Source organism: Pavona decussata, unplaced genomic scaffold (genome assembly GCF_977016875.1).
Source record: "Pavona decussata unplaced genomic scaffold, jaPavDecu1.1 SCAFFOLD_202, whole genome shotgun sequence".
NCBI lineage: Eukaryota > Metazoa > Cnidaria > Anthozoa > Scleractinia > Agariciidae > Pavona > Pavona decussata.
This window is the reverse complement of record NW_028145610.1, coordinates 2,494,692-2,517,284: the sequence shown is the minus strand read 5'-3', so window position 1 is coordinate 2,517,284 and position 22,593 is coordinate 2,494,692. Positions and strand designations below refer to the sequence as shown.

Here is a 22,593-nt window from a genome sequence, read left to right as displayed (position 1 = left end):
TTGACAAAGCTTATTCCTGTGCTTTTCGCGCGCTTGCGTATCACATTTCACTTGTCACGCAATGAAAGTTATTCGCGTTGTTCAAAACTTTAAATTTCTAATATGCGGAATTTGAGACAACTTTCAGCCTTGCCTCGGGGATGTGACATCGCCGGATATAATGTGAGTGACGATTACAGAGAAGTAAGACCATTTCTTTATATCTAGTATTCAGTCGTGTTATCCGGTTGTGATTGAATGAGTCAAGTAGTCAGTAACAATGTTGCACTATTCTTCAGTATTTTCGACAAACACACAGAAAAACAAAAGCTTGGTTGGCAAGTGTTTTTATACAGATCGGCATAGAGAAGAATTTTTGTTTGTACTTTCTGGTCATAAATGTATACAGAGGTAAAACAACGGACGCGTTTCACCCATGTGGCGAGTTGAGAAACGGCTCATGGTTACATTTACGTCGGTGCGCGATTTTTTCAGTTTATTCTTGCGGTGGACTTTATTCGTAATATTTAAGGCAAATTTTGTTTTAGGTCACGTAAAAAGGGAGTATTTACACTTTCTAGCTTAAAAATAACGGTAGTTTGGAAGTGTAGCATGATATGAGAGACAGGGTATTAATTTCACTGATTTCAAGTTGTTTCCCTGGGAACGGCTCTTTCATCTCACTTGAACGGCTCAATATAAACTCGAAAATTTCACCTGAAACGAATCATTTGATGACTTAATGCTAATATGGGGAGCTCTCAAGTTTAAAGCTAGTTATTTACGTGTATTAAAGCATGAAATGAAACCAGAGGCCTTGGCTTTTATCTAAAAGCTTCCGTGAACTGTATTGACACGTGCAAAGTAACAGGAGGAACATAAGTGCTGCAATGGCGAATTGTGTCAAAGTGCATTCCACACATCTCGACCTAGCGCGCTCGCTTTTCACGGGCCAAACTAAATATTTTAACATGATAAATAAGGAAACTTACCCGTTCAAAAAAGTTATTTCATTAGCAGTATATTCGTATACCCCCGATGTTATGGTCATCTGAAATATGGCTAAAATCACTCTATTTAAGAAATAGCAAACATTGTCGTCTTTACGTTGCTAACTTCAAATGAAAGAATGTTCAGGTCGAGATAAAATATAGTTTGAAAGCAAGCAAAAGGGATGTAAAAACGATTGTGAAAGTGTCAACTCGAAAAAAGGTTGCCTTGTCTTGAACGAGAGTTATGAAAATGTACTAATTTGCATAATTTCAATCACGTTGAGGCCGATTTCGAACTTTCCTAATTTTTGCCGAAAAAAAAATTCGCTAGAACTTTTGAATATTATTTTTGAAAAAAGTTCACCAAAAGGGTCTTTTGGGGCAAATAAAAAAAAATTCGAATTTTCGCTTCTGTCGCCGGATTCTCGAAAGTTACTGACAACGGCTCTTAAATGTTTGAAACGTTTTCAGCACTTTATGCCAGGTGCATCTATTTGGTTGCCTCAACAACAATAACTTGAATGGTTATACATTAATTACTCTTCCAGTTAGTACATTAAGCTATTGCTATAGAAATTCGGGCGTGGACAAAATAGTGTTTTCTCTTCAGGATCTCTAACGTTAATCGTCTAAACTATGTCCCATGACTGTGCAATGTTTTCAGGAGCTCATTCATAATGGTATTATCAGTTTCCCGATTAAAATTAAGCTTCATGTTGTTTCTTTATTCTTGTTTTGAATCCGATAACAACTACTTCCGCTGTGGCAAGGTGCCTTACAAACATTCAGTCTCTTATCGCCAATCCTAGGGACGGTCAGTCCTTTGGGAACCTTATTCACTTTTGACTACATTTGCTGGTGCTGAGTAAAGTTCATAGGAAAAGTGAAGACACATGATATGTAGCATTAAAATCTCTCAGGTAGTCTCACAGTGACTCCGTTGGTCTCACTCGGTTCCCATTATGAACAATGCTGCGTGTGTTGACTTCTTCGGTCCTTACGTCTCCTCCGCAAGATACGTGAACTTTACGTCTTCGTTCGCAGGAGAGTATTTTGCAGAATTCTCTTCTGAATGCAGGATTCATTCCAGCGTAAATGAATGGGTTGACTGTATTCGAGAAATACAACAAAAATATAGAGAGGAGCCCGACGTTTCGCGGCATCTTCCCAACGAGATGGAAACGTCGTAAAATGACGATCACCCAAAACGGGATCCAGCATATCATGAACGTGAAAACAACTGCAAAGAGCGATTTGCTGATTTTGATCTCATGCCTGCTAATGCCTGTGTTTCTGTCGCGGCTGTGAATTGTCGTCGATGCATCTGCGTTGTGCTGTCGGATCATCTTTGCAACTTTTATGTAACTGATCGTAGTCGTTATCAACGGTGTTAGAAAGAAAAGAGTTACGACGATGATGTAATGAATCATTTTCATGCTTTCGCTGAGATGACTGTGAGAGCATAATGCATAGCCCGGGATGAACTTGAACGCTTGAAGACCTGCCAACCGTGGAACGGCAGCATAACAAGCAACAAGAATCCACACAAAGGCGAGCAGGGCGCGTGATCTCCTGGCTGAAAACCATCTATGATATTGCCGATCCGACTTGCACATCCTCACATAACGGTTCACAGCTGTCAAACCCATAGTTGAAGGTGAAACATAGACGACAAATAAGGTGAAGAAGGCGTGAAACTGACAAATGGTTGTACCAAAGTTCCATTTGCTGGTAATAAGTACACCAATACTTAAAGGCATAACAAAAATAGCGGAGAGCAAATCGCCAATTGCGAGAGCGATGATGTAGAGGTTTGATGTTGTACGTAGTCGAGTGTTCCTGTAAACCGAAATGCACACTAATGTGTTTCTTGTTAGCGACAAAACGTTTAAAACTACAAGCGAGCTGACCTCCACAACGGTTATAAAGAGACTGCGAGAACTCAAATCGTCTGCTATCGTAGCTTTTCTTTACAAATAACCTTAAACTGACGAAAACGTCGGTGTTTATTCGTTCTTGTGATTATACTGAGAACATTTCAAGTAGATTTCAAACAGTGGCATTTGAAGATCAGCCGGGTTTCATGAATACTTATTAACTCAAAGTCTTCTTAGCAAACATCTTGACGTACCACATGTCAAGATATCTGCTTAAGTTTAGCATTTTATGACAGTCATATCCGTTTTTTTGTTTGTTTGTTGTAGCCGTTTGTTTGACTTATCTCTGTCAACAACGATATATTTCAATATGAAGAGTCAACCATGACGCGAAACCGTTTGGTTAACGCCTTTTTTTCTTCGTTTTATCTTTATCATTATCGTTATCATCATCGTTATTATTACTATTATTGACCCCGAGACATGTGGAATTATGGGATTATTCACAATGACAGTTGCATCTGTTTCTTTAACGATACTGCAAAATATATATCATTCATTCATTTTATTATATTTTCCTTGGGAATAACATAGTTTTATTGTTTGATACATGCATCTGCATGTAATTTAATGAATAATTCCTCGCGAAGCGAGGGCCGAAGGCCCGAGCGTAGCGAGGTTAATAAATTTGTCGGGCCGAAGGCCGCGCTCGGGAGCTAAGCCGTGCTAATTCGAGCCGAACATATATTTATATGTTTATATATTTCCGTGAAGGTGTCCGTGTTGTTGCCTGGCAACTGTGCGCAAACAAAGTATGAATGACGTCAGACTGTCTGGCGTCGTCTGAAAAAAATTTGCATACATCGGAAAAAATATGCGTGCATGATCAAATTTCAACTGCAATGTTCATCAATATTCACTGGATACAGAACTATCTCTCCAGAATATTTTCCCTTTCTTTTAGCAATCTTTTTTGTGAAAGATTGCATTGAAGAAATTACACGTTCGTGGCCGCAGTAAAATAATTTTCCGTGGGAAATAAATTCATCGAACACGACAGAGCTGCACGCCCGTTGTACATTACGTCGCGTCAGAAATAGATTACTAGCCTGTGGAACTACGAAAAGACCATGCTCATAAAAAAAAAATCCTATGCCCCTTTTAATCTCCTCATTTGATGCTACAGTACGAGTAAAGAGGGTTTTCCACTCAGCCCCAGCTTCGCGAGGTTTTGCGAGTCACGTATTTCTAGTTAACAATTAGTTCATGCGTCAGCGTGCGTTCATCGAGATATGAAGCACGCGGGAAGTTTGGAGAGCACGAAAGATGGGTAAGTGTTGCTCGAGGCGTAGCCGAGAGCAACTCTAGCCTCTTGAGTGCTCTCCAAACTTCCCAAATGAATGCACAGCTGACTCATGAACCAACTGTTTTATAACATTTTCAACACGGTTGTGTAACCCGTTGATTCTAGGTTGACCAGAGGTTTTCTAAGCATTCACCCAATGTGCAAAATGGTAATAAACAACCCCATTTTCAGTAAAAATACACAACTTACAGGGTAAAAAAAGCAACACACCTTTGGTCTAAAATAGTTAAAGTTTCTCATTAATGAAAATAAAATACACTGGTTGCCATTTAAAAGCGTATCCGAGGCGACCTTTACGTAGGAGATAACCACAAGGTTCGCTGGTCTTTCTCGTGCTGCTTTATTCTTTGTCCCGTTTTGGAGACAATTCTTCAACAGCGTTTCTGGATAACTATTGATGACTAGACGTTCCTTTCTGGATTCCAGGTAAGAGACTTAACCTGGAACGAAGTGCTTTGACTATTGCAATTCTGCAGTGGATACGGTTGCGAGAAGAAAATCGGATATTTGCTTCTGTGTTTTCAACCGTCCAATGCTACTGTTATCGCGAATGCAATTGAGAAAGCTATGCTTTGACGTTTGTCCATTTGGCATGTGCGGTCTACTGTGAATCAGATACACCAACCTTTCGAAAAAGGTTGTCCACAAAAAGCGTAAAAGCGTACGTGACAATGCCAAAAGGTAGTCTGGTAAATACCCAATAAATTTTAATAAAAGTTCAGAATGCATAATGCCTCGACCGTACAGCGAAGACTGGCAATGTGGATTCTGAGCTTTTACTAAAAATTTATTGGGTATTTTCCAGGCTACCTTTCGGCATTGTCGCGTACCCTTTTACGCTTTTTATTGGACAACTTTTGTTGAGCTGTATAATGTTCACTGACAGAGGTGAGATGACGGTGGGAAATTGACATCTATTTTCTTTCAACATGCATTAAGATTCGTCAACATATCTGCATCAATGAGGAGGTGGCCAAAGCTCTTAGCTTTATATCCATCACGAGAACGTAGGAACAACAATTTTCCTGGCTATATTTATTCGTTTTCGCTTTTGATATAATTAACTTATAATCTTCCAATATCTAATCGTCTTAAATTTGAATATAATTTAATATAATTTGCATTATCGACTTTTCAAAAATGCGTGGCTTCACAACTTTTACATAGACAAAAGTAACGCTTAGCATCTTTACGCCATAACCACGTGGAATGGCCATTACAAAAAGCTTTGAATAATTTGTAAATTACCTCTACGTGAGAAGCAAACGTTTTCTACTGGTCCATTCTACATTCCCCTCAATTTTCATCCTGCGATGTTGAGGTAGAGGTCATACATGATCGCGCGAGTTCACAGCTATTGGATGCCAAAAAAGGCACTTCCTGTGAACATCATCATGGATAGGTCACGTGAATTGAAGTTTCACGTAAGAAAAATGATTCACAAAACCAAAACGAAATTTCCCTTGTCGTAAAGTTTGACAGACTTGACAATTTTACGTTAAGTTTCTTTGTGACTGTAACTGTTGTCAATATGAAGCGGAGTTAAGTTCTAATCTTGTGCTTCGAGTCTTCGCTTGACTGACATAATTTCTTGCGCTTTGAGAGGTTTCTTTTGCTAGCGGGACACACGCCAAACAAGAAGTCTCCACACGTAGAGTAACACTGTGACTGTTCACTTAAGCATTGCATCCTTTAACTTGATGTACGAACCATTGATGAAAAAGTCTTTAAAGCAAACGTCAATGGCTAAAAAAATCGAAATGGGTAGGACCGACGCTAATAAGGTTCGTCCATTAGTTGATTTTGTGACGATTCAATCCTACCTCATGATGTACTCAGTGAAGTCCGTGAGACCTGTGCTCTGGAGAGATGTCGGGCGCAGCCCAGGTGACGGAGATACTTTCCCAAGAGGGCTAGTAGGAACTGAGTTGTTCTCTGCCACCGCTTTAGTGCGCACGCGTTTAATCTGACGCAATCTCTCGAGCCAGTTACACCCATAAGCGTCTGTAGGTCTCTTTTGACTTTGGTGAATAACCGATGCCATCTGAAAAGGAGTCATAAAGGGCAGTTGAGGAAAGTAGGACCGTAGCAAGCACGAGGCAAGACAAGGTACTTGTCTCGCCTACGTTTCACCCCGAAATAAAAAAAAAAAGTACTGTTACTGGAAAAAATAATTTTCAAAAAGCATTTGCGGTTACATCCTGAATGTTTAACCCTCATTTTGATGGGCTGAAGGAAGGAAGGATAGAAAGGAAAAGAAACACAACTGTTATAAGTCCGTAGACAACAAATCACTTCCACTTACATTGATATGAACAACCAGCTGCCGCACCAAGCGAGGAAGGTTAACGTCAGAGATGACTCGTGGTCCTGTGTCTGTCAGCAAATCCTTCAGCTCGTCCTTGAACCTCAGGGTCACCATATTAGATGCATTGTCAAGCGGTTTAATAAGCACTTCAGCAAAATTGAACTGACCCTGGTGATGAAAATCGAAGGTTACAAGTATTTTACCATTCTATTTATTCAATGAATAAAAGCAACTGAGCAATGCTTTGCTTTGGTGCCTTTTATTATGGTGTACAAGGTGGTTATTTGCGTCCGTAGATGAATTCCTAATGTGTGCCTATGCGCCTATATGTGCCATCGAACAATGCTATCTTGTGGAGCTGTATGCTGTGGGCATGTGCCGCCCCAAGGGATTTTTGGCCGTCTTCGCCTGAAAACAGGTGGAGATTTAAACGATTTTTGGTCTGAAAGCCTGACAACGGGTACGCATTTTAGAGGTAAGGTCTGAAAAGGATTTTGAATAACTACATCATCAAAAGGGCCAAGATTTTGAGAACCTGGGTTGTATAAGAGATCTTAAGATAAACGGCAGTTTTCTACTCCAGAAAACTTACACTTATCTTGAGATGCTTTATACAACTGGGCCCCGAACTCTCTTTCTAACCTATGGAAAGCGACCTTTTCAGTAACTGCACCAATGGTCTCGCATAATTTGCCAGATTATACACCTTATTCCAAAATGGCGGCTGCCTCAGCCGATCTGGGTCGAGTAGCACGAGAGCGAGGCATCGAGGGCTACGATTCAATGTTTACATGTTTTCATGTGGCAGTATAGTCAGAAATATGCCTCAAAACTGTTGTGTTCCCGGGTGTAAGAAAAAAGTTTACGAAGAGGATGGCGTTAAAATATCTTTCCATAAGTTCCCTGAAGACAGAAAACTGTTAGGAAATGAATAGTTGCCATCCGAAGAGATGTTCGCAAAGAGTTTAGAGTGACTGATCATACGAGGGTTTGCTTAAGACGCTTTAAATCGAGTGATTATCTCACATTACTTACAGGCCGTAAAAAAAGGATGAAACCGACTATATTTTTTTTGGAAGCAAGGCTCTCCGGTAAAGAGGAAGTCCCCGAAGAAAAGAAGTCCTGTAAAGCGAGAAATCGGGGCGAAGGGGTCGGAAACAAGTACCGCGAACGTTGGGACGCGTGACAGCTGGTGCTATAAACGAAAAGATCGACAAAACGTCCGATGTGCTGGAAGTCGACGATAAAGGCACGCAAGATGAACGTATGTCTGAACTGGAAAAAGAAATAGAGGAGCGTTCGCAGTACTTGTTTCCGACCCCTTCGCCACGATTTTTCGCTTAACAGGACTTCTCTCCTTCGGGGACTTCCTCTTTACCGGAGAGCCTTGCTTCCAAAAAAATATAGACGGCACTCTCTGTCGGTTTTAACATTTTTTTACGGCCTGTAAGTAATGTGAGATAATCACTCGATTTAAAGCGCTTGAGCAAACCCTCGTATGATCAGTCACTCTAAACTCTTTGCGAACATCTCTTTTGATGACAACTATCCATTTCCTGAACAGTCCTCTGTCTTCAGAGAACTTATGGAAAGATATTTTAACGCCATCCTCTTCGTAAACTTTTTTCTTACACCCGGGGACACAGCAGTTTTGAGGCAGTTTTCGGACTACACTTCCACATGTAGACATGCAAACATAGAATCATGGCCCTCGATGCCTCGCTCTCGTGCTACTCGACCCAGATCGTCTGAGGCAGCCGCCATTTTGGAATAAGGTGTATAGTAGAACTTCAAAGTCCTTAAGTACATTTAAAACTAGTATTAAAACCCTTTTATTTAAAATTTCATTCTAAATTCAATTCATTGTGATTTGTTTTCATTAGTTTTTAAATCATTTTATTGCATCCTTATATAGTTAGAATTTTGGTTAGAGTGTTTTCATCATCATCATCTCACCTTAATTGTACCAAACTTGACTGTTTGCTGCGAGTCATTGTAGACGATGGTAACAAAGTCGTTTCCAATGTGCATCTTTTTCGAGTTGCAACCTGAATCCGATTCACGGGTTGGCATCAGTGTGGCGACATGGAAAATAACTGAAAGAAAGAAAGCGATCAGGCGTCAAGAGTATACAGAAATTACTCAAATCGGAGAAAATTTTAACACTATAAGATTGCTTATTGCCTGGCTCACAAAATTGCATACTCTATGGTTTGATTGCTTCTGCCTGTTAACAATTTGAGTCACGTGACGACGTTCTAAGTTGGATTCTAAAAATGTAACTACACAAATGAAAGTACTAAGCAGTACTCTCCTGTGCAACAATGTGGCTCCGTGAATGAACTTCTGAAGTGTGGCTATTTAAAGGTGAGACGGGAAATGGAAGAAAGTTGAGGCGTGGCCTCTCTAGGACTAATTTGCAGCGATGACATTCTTTTAGTTCTTGACTGGTATTTGTAAAGTTTGGCACCTAGTTTTAGATTTTTCTATGATTTTACTGTTTGTTACGATATTTCTTTTCTGCTTATCTTTACAGTGAACTTTTAAGTGGGCCTCTCAGAAAATAACTTAAGGACTCCATAAAGATTGTCAACTGAACTTTTCCATGATACTCTTGCTATTGTGTACTAGGTGGTTCTAATTATTTGGACTGGATTAACTCCTAAAGTGTAACTATTTAAATGAAAGCCAGTTGACAGAACAAGATAGCTCTAACTTTTGAATCGGTTTGAGTCTAATTAATTTCAAACTGAAAAGCTTGTTGAAATATGAAATTCCTTTACGAAAATTATTACTCTCACAACAAATGAAATTTATAAAGGTTCTGCTCCATTTCTACTTCCAAAGACTTCTGGGATACCTTGACAGATATCATCCTGCCAACTGTACGCAAATTCACCGTCCGCGCCATTCCTGTCCAGTCCCCCAGTGTAGATCTCGGCAGGCGGGCAGTCCCTCAGTCGAACAAGCGTCCCGAGACCCGCAAGAAACGCCATGTAGCGGGATGATCCGTATACATTACGCAATATTGCAGCTTCGTTGTCGTGTTGTCCAGGCCCAACATAGATGACTCCAATCTTGTGTGTATCATAGGGTGGAATGCGGTCCAGGCACTTGATGGCTCGTTCAATCACCTTCACGGAAAATGACAATAGAAATATTTGCTTTTAAGCCTAGTACCAGAAGCCACTTACATCTGGTGAACGCTGCATAAAACCTCAAAAAAATCACTGGGTGCTTAATACCAATTGACCGTTTCCACGATAGCAAGGAACAAAAGTCGGTAAGCTTTGAGAAGTAGGGGCCAAGTGCCCGGCCACTGCAAAGGGCGTTGTTCTTTGGGCGTTGCTCTTTGGTGACCAAGGAGCAATCGTGTTCAATTTAGCGCCCGCCATTTGGTTTACTGTATCGCACGGAGGCATGAGGAAAAAGCGTGGGAACTGACAAAATTATGTTCAGACAGTGGCCAGGCATCGATAAAACGATATGTTCACACTAGGTACCCGTGCACGGTTCTCGGACACAGACCTCTGGTCTTAACGGGGCCCAAGAGTGGGGTCGATGTGAGGAGTTAGCACAAAGAAAACACAAAGAAAAGTCGGGGATTTTGAGCCAATAAAAACGAACTAAAACATGAATATCGGACAATCGTTTTCTCGTTCGTCAAGAGTTACCACAATATGCAGTTCGAATGTCTTTACAAGTTAAATCTAAGACTATTAGATTTCTTCTAATTCCAGAATACAGAAAATCAAACGAATACTTACACTGAAAAATGAACACTGCATAACTTAAGAGTACCTGACTGTAACTTTCGAGAATCGCTGGCCAAGCTTGAAAAATCGAAACTCCTGATAATTTGCCTGAAGTTTACTTTTGGGGAACTATCTTCGAAAATATTATTTGAATGTTCTGGAAATTTTTAGTTTTTGAGAATTTTGGAGAAAACGAAATAACGGGTTTTGCCTCATTAATTATGCAAAAATCTCACTCAAAATTAGCCAAGTTCAATACGCTTGTGTTGAAACAGTACGCAACGCTAGAAAGCGAGGTCGGTTTTGAATAAGAGCATAACTCACCTACTTTCTATCAATGGGACCTATGTAAACTTTTGTAGAACTTTGGAGGGTTTTATGGCTCTTTGAAAAATTGACATTTTGAGGACTTCGCGATGAGGCGAAAATTGAGTAAGTTTGAAGGTTTAAAATGCATCTTGGTATGTCAGGTATCGACTCGAGAGGAACATTGTGATAAAGCTTGGGTCTTCGTCTTTAATAATACGAAATAAAAAATCTGGGCAATCAATGCACGCGCTGACGAAAACCAAAGTTAGCGAGGCTTCGTTAACAAATTTGCATAATTCGCAACTGTTGAGAAAATGCTATGTTGTGGCGACTCGGTGAAAACATTGACCCAGGCTATCTTCAAATGGTTATTTTACCCCACATTGCATTTGTCTGTTTCTCTTTCTTGTTTTAATAAGGTGTTAGAAAAGGTCTGGAAAAAAATGCGTGATCGGAAAAGAAAATATTCGTCAAATTCTGGTGGGAAATTTGCATAATGCAAATCTTCCAATAAATCTTTCTGCAAAGGAATCTGATTGGGAAGGTTTCGTTAAGAGACCATTTGACCGAAACACCCCACATAAAAGGAGTCAAAACAACGTTTAATAATTCGATTTTAACCAATTATTGTCGAATCTTAACCTTTAAATTAATAGTGCCAAAGTGATACTCGCTATTGCGTTATCTGCGTCACGTCAGTAGCTGTCGATAAGTCTTAGAATATAATGCCCACAAACCAACTTGTGCTGCGAAATTGCCAATTACAACAACTAGAAAAAAGACCTTTATTTACTGGCATATGAGTGGTTTTGATAAAAATAAAACGTTCACATGACACTTGAATCACGTTTAAAAGATACATGCTTGTCAAATGAGATGCGAAAGTTGGACACAGGATCGGTCAAAGTGAATATTTTTAATTAAATCAAGTTTGTTTACTGGAATGCATGCTTTTTCAAATAGCTAGTCCAACCTTCTTCAGTGGCCTTCTAAATAATGGTCACCCAGAATTGGGTCAGTCAAAAAAGCTCTCAATTCGTGTTGTTTGATACTGTACCTTCGCAAGTGACTGAAAAACAATGTCAGCTGGCACGCCATATTTTAACGTAATTACTGGTATGAAATGTCACACATGCACGGATACACGCTTCAAAAAACCTGTGTGCCAATTTCCGTTTGACAAAATAATAACCTACCTACAGTCCACATTGGCTGTAGGAGATGCATTTATCTTTGTCGAATGTCAACAACAGAAACACGGGTATCTCAGTGACACTGTATACACGCAATGTCTACTGCATACATCACTGTTAGCCGAAGCTCTATGACCTTTGTTTGACCTTTATATTTTGATGTCACGATGAGTGTTACGCAATGGCGTAAATTATAAGGGTTTGTATGGGAATTTACGAATGTGTTTTGGAGTCGAAAGTAAAGGGCATGAATTGAACAAAAATTGCTTACCTTGTCTCCTTGATCTCTTGCCAGTGTTTGTGCGCCATATTTTGGCCATTTTAGTACGATTCCAGTGGGTTTTAAAAGGTTTGCTGAAAATTTTCCTCTCTCTATACGATATCCCACTATAGATATATATCCCCAAAATCGTGGTCACTTTGGTAGCAATAGTATTCTTTGAAATAAATTGCAACGTTAACAACGCGGTCATTATAAAACACGAGTCGCAGACGAAGAACTGCGGACCACGGGGTGCGCATAAAGTTCGTATTAGGATAGGAGGACTTTGGACTACGAACTATGGACTGACTGCACGCCCTACAGTTTACATTGGCTGTAGGGCATGCATTTATCTTCGTCGAATGTCAACAACAGAAACACGGGTATCTCAGTGACACTGTATACACGAAATGTCTACTGCATACATGTCTTTGTACGACATCTAGATGATTGCGCACGTGGGCTCATTGGCTGATCATGATCATGATCATCAAACATCCTTTTGCGAATTTAATCACGCCAGTTTTCACCATATCGAACCCTGAGATGAATGCTTAAAACTAAAATGACGGCTCTCCTCAGCGCGTATTTAAAATCCAGCTGTTTCGCCGAGATAAAGCAAGATTTTATGTTTGCACTGTCGATCCTCACTATTTTATTCCAAGTCCTTGTTTTGTTTCTAAAAAAAAAAAAAAAAACAATAAAGGGACAAAAACAACTACCGAAACTTGATTTGATACATATTAAACTTACTGAGAATGAATACAAGAAAAATATGATTTTCAGACTTCAGTTCTCCTTTAAACCCAGTCCGTAGTCCGTAGTCCGTAGTCCGAAGTCCGAAGCTTACTTTAGTTTCTCTTTAATATCCGCAGTCCTTTGTCTGCGACTCAGACTTTGTACTGACCTCATTGTTGACGTTGCAACGAAAACTATTGCTACTGAAGTGACCAACCTTTTGGGGACATATATAGTAGGATATAGAGCGAGGAAAATGTTCAACAAACCTTTAAATACCCACTGGAATCGTACTAAAATGGCCAAAATATGGCGCACAAACACTGGCAAGAGATCAAGGAGACAACGTAAGCAATTCTTGTTCAATTTATGTCCTTTATTTTCGACTCCAAAACACGTTCGTAAATTCCCATACAAACCGTAACGATTTACGCCATTGCGTAACACTCATCGTGACATCAAAATATAAAGGTCAAACAAAGGTCATAGAGCTTCGGCTAACAGTGATGTATGCAGTAGACATTGCGTGTATACAGTGTCACTGAGATACCCGTGTTTCTGTTGTTGACATTCGACAAAGATAAATGCATCTCCTACAGCCAATGTGGACTGTAGGTAGGTTATTACTTTGTCAAACGGAAATTGGCACACAGGTTTTTTGAAGCGTGTATCCGTGCATGTGTGATATTTTCATACCAGTAATTACGTTAAAATATGGCGTGCCAGCTGACATTGTTTTTCAGTCACTTGCGAAGGTACAGTATCAAACAACACGAATTGAGAGCTTTTTTGACTGACCCAATTCTGGGTGATCATTATTTGGAAGGCCACTGAAGAAGGTTGGACTAGCTATTTGAAAAAGCATGCATTCCAGTAAACAAACTTGATTTAATTAAAAATATTCACTTTGACCGATCCTGTGTCCAACTTTCGCATCTCATTTGACAAGCATGTATCTTTTAAACGTGATTCAAGTGTCATGTGAACGTTTTATTTTTATCAAAGCCACTCATATGCCAGTAAATAAAGGTCTTTTTTCTAGTTGTTGTAATTGGCAATTTCGCAGCACAAGTTGGTTTGTGGGCATTATATTCTAAGACTTATCGACAGCTACTGACGTGACGCAGATAACGCAATAGCGAGTATCACTTTGGCACTATTAATTTAAAGGTTAAGATTCGACAATAATTGGTTAAAATCGAATAATTAAACGTTGTTTTGACTCCTTTTATGTGGGGTGTTTCGGTCAAATGGTCTCTTAACGAAACCTTCCCAATCAGATTCCTTTGCAGAAAGATTTATTGGAAGATTTGCATTATGCAAATTTCCCACCAGAATTTGACGAATATTTTCTTTTCCGATCACGCATTTTTTTTCCAGACCTTTTCTACCACGTTATTAAAACAAGAAAGAGAAACAGACAAATGCAATGTGGGGTAAAATAACCATTTGAAGATAGCCTGGGTCAATGTTTTCACCGAGTCGCCACAACATAGCATTTTCTCAACAGTTGCGAATTATGCAAATTTGTTAACGAAGCCTCGCTAACTTTGGTTTTCGTCAGCGCGTGCATTGATTGCCCAGATTTTTTATTTCGTATTATTAAAGACGAAGACCCAAGCTTTATCACAATGTTCCTCTCGAGTCGATACCTGACATACCAAGATGCATTTTAAACCTTCAAACTTACTCAATTTTCGCCTCATCGCGAAGTCCTCAAAATGTCAATTTTTCAAAGAGCCATAAAACCCTCCAAAGTTCTACAAAAGTTTACATAGGTCCCATTGATAGAAAGTAGGTGAGTTATGCTCTTATTCAAAACCGACCTCGCTTTCTAGCGTTGCGTGCTGTTTCAACACAAGCGTATTGAACTTGCCTAATTTCGAGTGAGATTTTTGCATAATTAATGAGGCAAAACCCGTTATTTCGTTTTCTCCAAAATTCTCGAAAACTAAAAATTTCCAGAACATTCAAATAATATTTTCGAAGATAGTTCCCCAAAAGTAAACTTCAGGCAAATTATCAGGAGTTTCGATTTTTCAAGCTTGGCCAGCGATTCTCGAAAGTTACAGTCAGGCACTCTTAAACACATTTCAATTTCAATCTATTTGATATTAGGTTTATCTTATTTAATCTCAATGCAAACTGAAGTTCAACTTACCTCGCTTTCAGATAGAGGTTGAGGTTTCTCGTGAGATGGGCCCAAGAATGAGGCATGATACAGCTGTAGGAACACAAAACAGGGGTCCAAAGGGTACCTGAACGATTCTGATGGGGTCACCAGTATTGGGGGCTCTTTGGGCCCTGTGTCTGGGACGTCGCCTAATAATGGGGCTGACTTAGAAGACTTGTTTATGGACTGAGGTCCTCCTGTGTAGGGCACCATTCTGGTGCGAGAGGTCCGTCGCTTTGTGGCTTCAGTGTTACGAAATGCTGCCACTGCACCGTAAATTAATAAATAAAGAGTCTTATTAAAAAAAAAGGCATCTTCAGAACCACCTTTACCTTACTTGAACAAAGGAAGGTCTACGAAATTAATAAAAGAAACCTTGTATTTCTTCCAAAGCGTGGTATGTCTGTCAAGATCGCACAAAAATACAATGAGTAAAGAGAATACACTCCCAAACTCAGCGCCGTAGTATTTCGTTACATTAAAACCTCTAATACCCAAGGTAAAAATGTGGGAACATTTACACCGGCGGTCAAATTTCACCTTTCCATTCCCACCCTGTAGCATTTGATTGCAGTAGACCTACACCCTTCAAAATCTCTATTTTCTCTGGACCCTGATAACCTGCAGCTGCATTGTTTTTTAGGGCTGAGAATATTGTTCTGTTGTTCGTACTTTTGTCCCCTCAAAAATGTAAGACGTTGCAAACGGTGCAGCTCGCCCCTTTGACTGTCGCGTTCATGGCCAGTGTAGATAAAGTATAGAAAAAAAAAATGAATCATCAAAATAACGCAGTTTGACCAGATCTCTTTTTGTCTGGCCCCAGAAAAGGGATTTTGACAAAGACAATTCTTCAAAAAAGGCAAATACCCGACATCTGCCTAATGCCTTATTCACGCTTGCATCACAGTTTCACACAGGGTACAAAGAAGCAATCAGCTGTTCCCATGGTTACCTTTTGGGATGGCGGGTGGCGAAGACAACTCCGGTGAAGACGAGCTCTTCTTCGGATCTCCGAGGATAGCCAGGTAACCGTGCCTGTCTTCAGCCTCCTTACTTTTCACGGCCATTGCACTTCTTCCCTGGCGGGGGGACGTGAATGGGGAGTGGGCTGAGTGATCCAAGTCTCTCCTGTTTCTGATTGGTGAACTTATGCTGGAAGACTTCTTCAGCTTGGCTTTCTTGGGGGCCTGGGGAGAGGGATTTGCAGATTATGCCGGACACCAAAAACAAAAACAAAAGAGAACGCGAAATTACTTTCGACAGTAAACTAAAAACCGCCCAAAAGGGCACTGAACCTCTTAAGAAGCGTTAAAACTAAAGAAAATATATTTTTAAATGACAACCTGACAATCTGTAAATCATTCTTACCTGGGAGCTATTGTCTTGGCCCCCAGAGGCTCCTCGTGGTTTAGGTGAATGCGAGGGTCCTGGAAGCTGACGAACATTACTTGAACCCGAATCAAGACTCGCAGTGAAAGCAGTTTTGTCCTGATCACCAAAGACCTTGCCTAAAGCAAACTCGGGGCTTTCTCGAATGACTGGTGGGTCAGCGTTGAGGGAATGCAAGGGCAATGATTTCGGTCTCTCGGCTTTTTTTGCTGGAGTGATGACATGCTGTCCAGGAAGATCTTTATCTGCCTGTTCCACCTTTTGTTCTCCTGTAGTCAAGATAATAAACGATTAGATGACATGAAAATATTACAAAATCGCGTTATTTTTGCTGATATTTCCTACCAGCACGGTCCTCGTGGTCTTCAATATTCAGCGACTGTACACTCTCTTCATCACTGGCGAGCTACGTGGAAAGGAAAACGTCACCATTAGCCATGAAACCCAAAATTGCAACAAGTATGCATGTCGCATGCTAATGTTCGTTTGCCGTAAGATGACACTTCGCCATATAAGGTATTTGTTACTACCGCTCCATGTATTCTCATTCCAAATAAGGCAACATGAACTCAGACTCATTTGAATCTCGTCCCAGTCTTACCCGATACATCTCGGAGGATGATAGATATTTAGTTTCTGTTCTTCTGGTTTGCTCCCAATGGCTCTGTCCTGGCAGAGACGAAACTGGTAAATGTTCAGCAGGGGACACTCCAAGTTCAGGCTAAATGAAGAGATGAGGAAAAAAGTAAGCAGTATTGTTTGACCTGAGCAGTAGGAACAAAAGATTTATCTGTGAAACTTTTTTTTTTTTAACTGGGTCCGGAATAATGTGGACATAACCTGATGGGGTATCATGGTTACACTGCACTGGCAGAAGGAGTCAAATCCCGTGAACCCTGTTTCAACTTCCCGTTGCTTTTCCTAAGAGGACATTGGCGGATTGTAGAGGTGAGAAAGTGTTAAGGAAGAGGTTACCACATACAAAAAACTGGGCTGTTTGATACCTACAATCCGCCTTACCTTTTCAAAGTGCAGTCCTTTTCTGCTCTTATTCAGCGCTACATCTACAAAATCAAGAAATTTAAATGTAAACAATTCAAAAAACTAGATTGAATGTCTTTCACCTCTAACAGTCAAATGTTTTGGTACACTAAACGTGGTTAATTATTACAACAGAGAAAAAGAAGAAAAAAGAATAGAAGCTTTGGGGATCAAGAAACTCGAGCCACTTTCAGGGCCTTGCAGATTATGAACTTCGTCACTCTCTGCGAATTAAAACCGAGTTGAAACCACTTACTACAATGCGTGAAAATAGTTTGGTAAATGTATTTGCTACTGGAAAAAGGAGGCCTTGTCTCACGGCTGATCCTTACATTGGGGTTAGAATGCAATTCTAAATGATATTACCTTCTGTGGGAGTGGTTTCCAGGCTTCCTGCTAAGTCAGAGAACTCCGACTCTCTCATCTGAAATGAAAGAGACGTTAGACCAACGCGAACAGAACCATTAACAACATAATAAATGATAAGCTATTATACTTGAAGATAAAGGTAAAACCGCACTCGAGCCTATAAATGGCCCACATGACGGGAGATTAAACCGGTTTCTGGGTTGCTAGTCCATCACAGGGTTACCCCCAGCAGTATGTCGCCAGTAATCGAAAGCCGATTAACGCTAGTCCCCGATTAATCATCTATCTCGTTGAAGATGACTTTAAAATCTAATACTTAGCTTATGGCAAAGAATTGAAAGTTGTATCTAAGGAAACCGCGCAATATAAAGATCATGGCTTTGTGGTATCAGTCTTCTTGTACATGACTGACATCGATCAACTGTGGACAATTTGAAATGTTCAAGATAATCTTCCAATTTTTTTTTTCAGCACAAAATGCACGCGAGAGTCTGAGAGAACACTCTCCTTAACTGGCCTTGAAAACAGTAAACAACCGCTTCTTTGACTGATTCAAAACTCACTGTAAAGACATTTGGTTTCTTTCTCGGGCTCCTGCTAAGGAGCCTGTCCCTTCCTTCATAGGACTCGGAATCAATGGACCCCGCTGAAGTACTCTGGGGAGAGTCCGTGCTTCCGGTTGGGGAGTAGATGAGGACTGGGTCTAGCTGAGGTGGCTCGAGGGTGTTGTCTCCTTCAGTGTGGCCCAGCTGGCAGGTAGAAGTGGAGGAATCTGAGGCTGATGGTGGAAACAAAGGAAAGTATAAGGAGCCTTGATTTAACTGGAAAACAGCTTGAAGCTTAAAAGTAAATGGTAAACAATTCATATTGAATGACACAAAGGATTTATTAAGGATCGCTACACGGAAGAGGACAAGTCCCCGGGTGAAGTCCATTGTGGTATTTAGACCAGGGGACTGGTTGGAGGGATTTGTCCCACGAACAGTTTACACCAAGGGCCAAGTATCATTTTGACGGCATATGACCCGGGCACTCGTCCGTTCAATTCAAACCAGTTTGAATCTGTAGGAAAACGTGCGGACTAGACTTCTTGATGCTTATAGGTAGTCCCTACAGCAAGTTTCGAAGACTTGTCCTTTCACGTGATGTTGCTGCCACAATTTTTGAGTCTGTGCAACCTCTCTAGTCTGTAAGTTGACCATTCAAATTACAGATATTTGTCAGCAATTTTGAACTCTTGAGTCAATATGTTCAAATCCTACACAGAAGCGCTGTTCAAAATTCAAAATTAAACTGCCAAGGCACAAACCTGCGTCCGAGGGATTGGTTTGCCTGACCACATCGACAATAACCGATCCACTCTCCGTACTTCTACTGAGGATCTCCGCGTGCTTTTCACTGTGCGGAGTTAAAGCTAGACAAAAGGAAGGACTTACTCAGTACACCAATATACCATGATTTTGAGGAGCGGTCAATTTTTTTTCTCCCCGCTTTTTTTTTTTTTTTTTCGGCGATGAAAGTTTTGCATTAATTTTGCTTCACTAGTTTACAAGATTTTTTCTTTGCTTTGTCATAAATAAAATGGTTTTCATCATCGAGAGAAATGATTTGTAAGGAGAAACTAAAACAGTCAAGATAAACAAGAGGTCATCACAATGTGAAGTTCTAGGGCCAATTAGGGATACATTAAAAAAAAAAAACGGTAAACACGAATTAATTCGCGTGGCCAAGAAAGACTCAAAATCAGTGATCAAATCAAAAAATAAAACGATAAGCTAGAAAAATAAGTAACAAATCCTTTAAGTCCCCAATAGCATATGCAAATTCTCCTCATAGTTCTCAAATATTTTGTAAGGTGTTGCTTAGGAGAATTTGCTTAAACATCATGATAATTAAACTTCGGTGATCATCTCGTTTATTCCCATAACCTGAACGGGTTGAAGAAATACTAAGGGTGCGTTTCTTTGGGAGAATCCTGGAACGGATTTGTGATCTCTGACCATTCGGATTATGGTGCATCAAAGGAACCGACGAATCCACTCAGGACAAGGACTCGTCGGTTCCTTTGATGCACCATAATCCGAATGATCTGAGATCACAAATCCGTTTTAGGATTCTCCCAAAGAAACGCACCCTAAGTTATTGTAAGCAATAGAATTCTTGTGTTCCAACAATATTTAGGATGCATCTCAACTTACAAGGTCTTTGCAAATCGGGCCGCAAGTGTTTAAATGCTTCCTTAGGAAGCTCTCTGTAGTATTAATAGATATTAGTAAACAATTGAATGAAAATGGAACGACAAATGCTTAAGAACTTGATTAGTCTCTAGCTACTCTCGCGAGATTGTCAAAACTTTGCTTTCATCTAAATCTTTTCAACTTCGAACAAAAGAGGCTAGCAATTATCATTGGATCAAAAAATTGTGAAACAAACTCACATTCCCCAATTTCAGGATCATCCACAACAGCCATGCTGATGTCACCATCTAAACTCGATGACGTATTTCGGTTCTGAATGCGCATGATCCAAGAAATATTGCCGCTGGGTCGTCGAATAAAAATCTCTGCCCAGCCTTGGCAAACACACTGGCAATTCTGAGAACTAACAGATACAAGAGGCTCGCTAAGTCGTCGTTCAGAGGCGATGTTAGCGCGAACTTCTGACATGGATTTCAGCTTTGCAGTGTCAACTGAGTGAGACTTATGAAGGGCTGTTTTCTCCAGACTCGTGAATTTGTTTTCGGGCTTCAAAGATACGCCAGTGCTTGTCTGAGAACTTGCAGAAGCCTGAGTACTAGCCACCAGACTAGTAACCGCGCCATGTGTGTGGTCGCTTGGCGCCTGGGTAGAGTCAGTCGAGTCATCCACTGCATTGCTTCTCTGCTTCAGACTTTTCTCTACTTTATCTTTTTCTTTGAGTTCAATGTTCGCTTTTCTCTGTCGCAGCGCAAGGCAGTTATCACACACTCCGTCCAGACCGATGTAGGTCCCGGATGTGGTTATTGTTACAATAGTATTACTAATCATCCACGTTCGTGAGTGACCGCTGGCCAGCATGAACTCCACAGCTTTAGTCCTGGAAAAGAAGGAAATTTTGTCTGTGTTTTTCACGTTACCACTTAGATTGCCCTCTGTGAGAATTGTGATTGACTACCAGCTGAGTTTGTTGTTGTTGTTGTTGTTGTTGTTGTTGTTGTTGTTGAATTAATGCAAGAAGAAAGCACCCCTTTCATGTGAAAGTAAATTTCGTTCTTTTCGTCCGAACGAAAATGTGTTTTTCGCCACTAGTAAAAACGATGTATATGTTGTAGTTCAAATTTATCCTTGCTTTAAGTTTTATCTTCCTGTTGTTCTTGGGTATGGTAATGTATGACAATGAGTGTGAAACAATGAAATATAAAATTTAAACCAATGATAAAATTGAACCACAACATATACGTATGTGCCGTTTTGACTTAAAAATGGAAAAAAAATTCAGAGAGCTGCTTGATCTTAATAATAAAATAAAATATTCCCGTTCTGAGCGGAAGACGCGCTTGACTCTTGAGGTTCTTTTGAAGTCATGGTCAATGGCCCCTGCTATTCGATTTTTAATTTTGAAAACAAAACGTTGAAAAACTGTACAAAATTAAGAAATATGTTTGGCTAGTTTACAAGTATAACTACTGCAAATCAGAAGAAAACTGATTTGAAAATTACTTTTGGACCCTGAAACGGACTCCTAGCATGCGTTTGTCAAAGGTCCCAAAAATATTTCGGTTTCGAAAAACTACTTTACGTGCACAATGTTCATTTTCTTGTATACTTTTTTCTTGGCGCATTTGCGATGTAGTTTTTTTAAAAAATGAATAAAGACATTTTCATTTACATTTACACCTACATTGCAATAAATTGATTTTCGATTATTTTGAAAGGTGAAATGTTGAAAAAAAAACTTACAATATTAAGGAACACGTTGGACTATTTTCTTTTCTTTTCTTTCATTTTGAAATAGAAAACGGATTTGAAAAATTCATCTTGGGCCCTTAATGCCTTTCGAAGTTTTAAGAAATGGACCCCTGGCCCTTCAGACTACGAATACCATCAATACACAGAAATGACACAAATTTCACAATGCTCACCTGTTTGGTTGTGACATGCACGGAGCAAACGTATATCTTGCCATCATGTCCATACACACCTCACTCATCTCAGCATGCAGCTCACATGCTGCCTCAGTCTCTTTGTAACTAACAGGAGAAATCGACCGATGAACGATCTGGGGTGAGGGCTGACTGCTCATTCCACCACTTTGGGATCTGGCTGCTGCTAACGCGGGGCTGTCTGGTCTGGAGTCATAACGGTCCGGGATTATAGCACTTGATTTAAGACCCTACAAGAACACGTGTATTTTACGTCCCTCGCAGTGATTTTGATCATTAAGGACGATGCCTACTTTTGCTACTGCGCATACGTTCTGCGCATCTCGACATGGTCTGAGAAACTCGAGTTTCCTATGGGTGGTGCTTACTAATACAGGGAAATTTGTGCGTGGTTTGTAACTATGCGGAAAAAGCAGATCTTAGCAAGACTTCTAGGTACACATAAAGAAAATTGGGGGGAACCACGCATTTTTCAGAGATAATTAAGCTTCAACTTGGAAAAAAGCGCCGTACATTGCTTTGTATTTTACAGCTTTTTAGAATTGCTGCTGCTTAATTATCTCTGAAAAATGCCCCGCTATCCCCAATTTTCTTTTTTGATTTCAGTAGCCCATACTAAGGTCTGCCTTTCCTGCATAGTCATAATCTGTGCAAAGATACTTCCTGCATTAAGAGGCACCGTCCTTAAGTATACATACATG

At 40.2% G+C, this 22,593-nt stretch overlaps 2 protein-coding genes across 2 annotated transcripts in view; both read right to left on the bottom strand.

The window, feature by feature from the left end:
- Positions 1-1,425: 1,425 nt before the first annotated feature.
- LOC146461119 (melatonin receptor type 1B-B-like) lies at positions 1,426-3,107 on the bottom strand. Its single transcript, XM_085087288.1, has 2 exons — positions 3,091-3,107; positions 1,426-2,939 (listed from the first exon to the last, which is right to left on the bottom strand). Exons 1-2 carry the CDS (start codon positions 3,105-3,107, stop codon positions 1,898-1,900), a joined length of 1,059 nt encoding a protein of 352 aa, XP_084943414.1. The 3' UTR covers positions 1,426-1,897.
- Positions 3,108-5,232: 2,125 nt separating this feature from the next.
- LOC146461118 (tuberin-like) overlaps positions 5,233-22,593 on the bottom strand; it is a 47,515-nt gene continuing 30,154 nt past the window's right edge. Inside the window, exons 29-43 of the mRNA XM_085087386.1 lie at positions 21,872-22,122; positions 20,189-20,826; positions 19,061-19,165; positions 18,315-18,529; positions 17,749-17,806; positions 17,362-17,405; positions 16,943-17,062; positions 16,687-16,747; positions 16,321-16,610; positions 15,905-16,139; positions 14,941-15,218; positions 9,383-9,656; positions 8,479-8,618; positions 6,520-6,690; positions 5,233-6,258 (exon numbers count right to left, since the gene is read on the bottom strand). Coding sequence (XP_084943512.1) covers positions 6,034-6,258; positions 6,520-6,690; positions 8,479-8,618; positions 9,383-9,656; positions 14,941-15,218; positions 15,905-16,139; positions 16,321-16,610; positions 16,687-16,747; positions 16,943-17,062; positions 17,362-17,405; positions 17,749-17,806; positions 18,315-18,529; positions 19,061-19,165; positions 20,189-20,826; positions 21,872-22,122 — 3,105 coding nt within the window. The 3' untranslated portion in view covers positions 5,233-6,033. The remainder of the gene's footprint in view (positions 6,259-6,519; positions 6,691-8,478; positions 8,619-9,382; positions 9,657-14,940; positions 15,219-15,904; positions 16,140-16,320; positions 16,611-16,686; positions 16,748-16,942; positions 17,063-17,361; positions 17,406-17,748; positions 17,807-18,314; positions 18,530-19,060; positions 19,166-20,188; positions 20,827-21,871; positions 22,123-22,593) is intronic.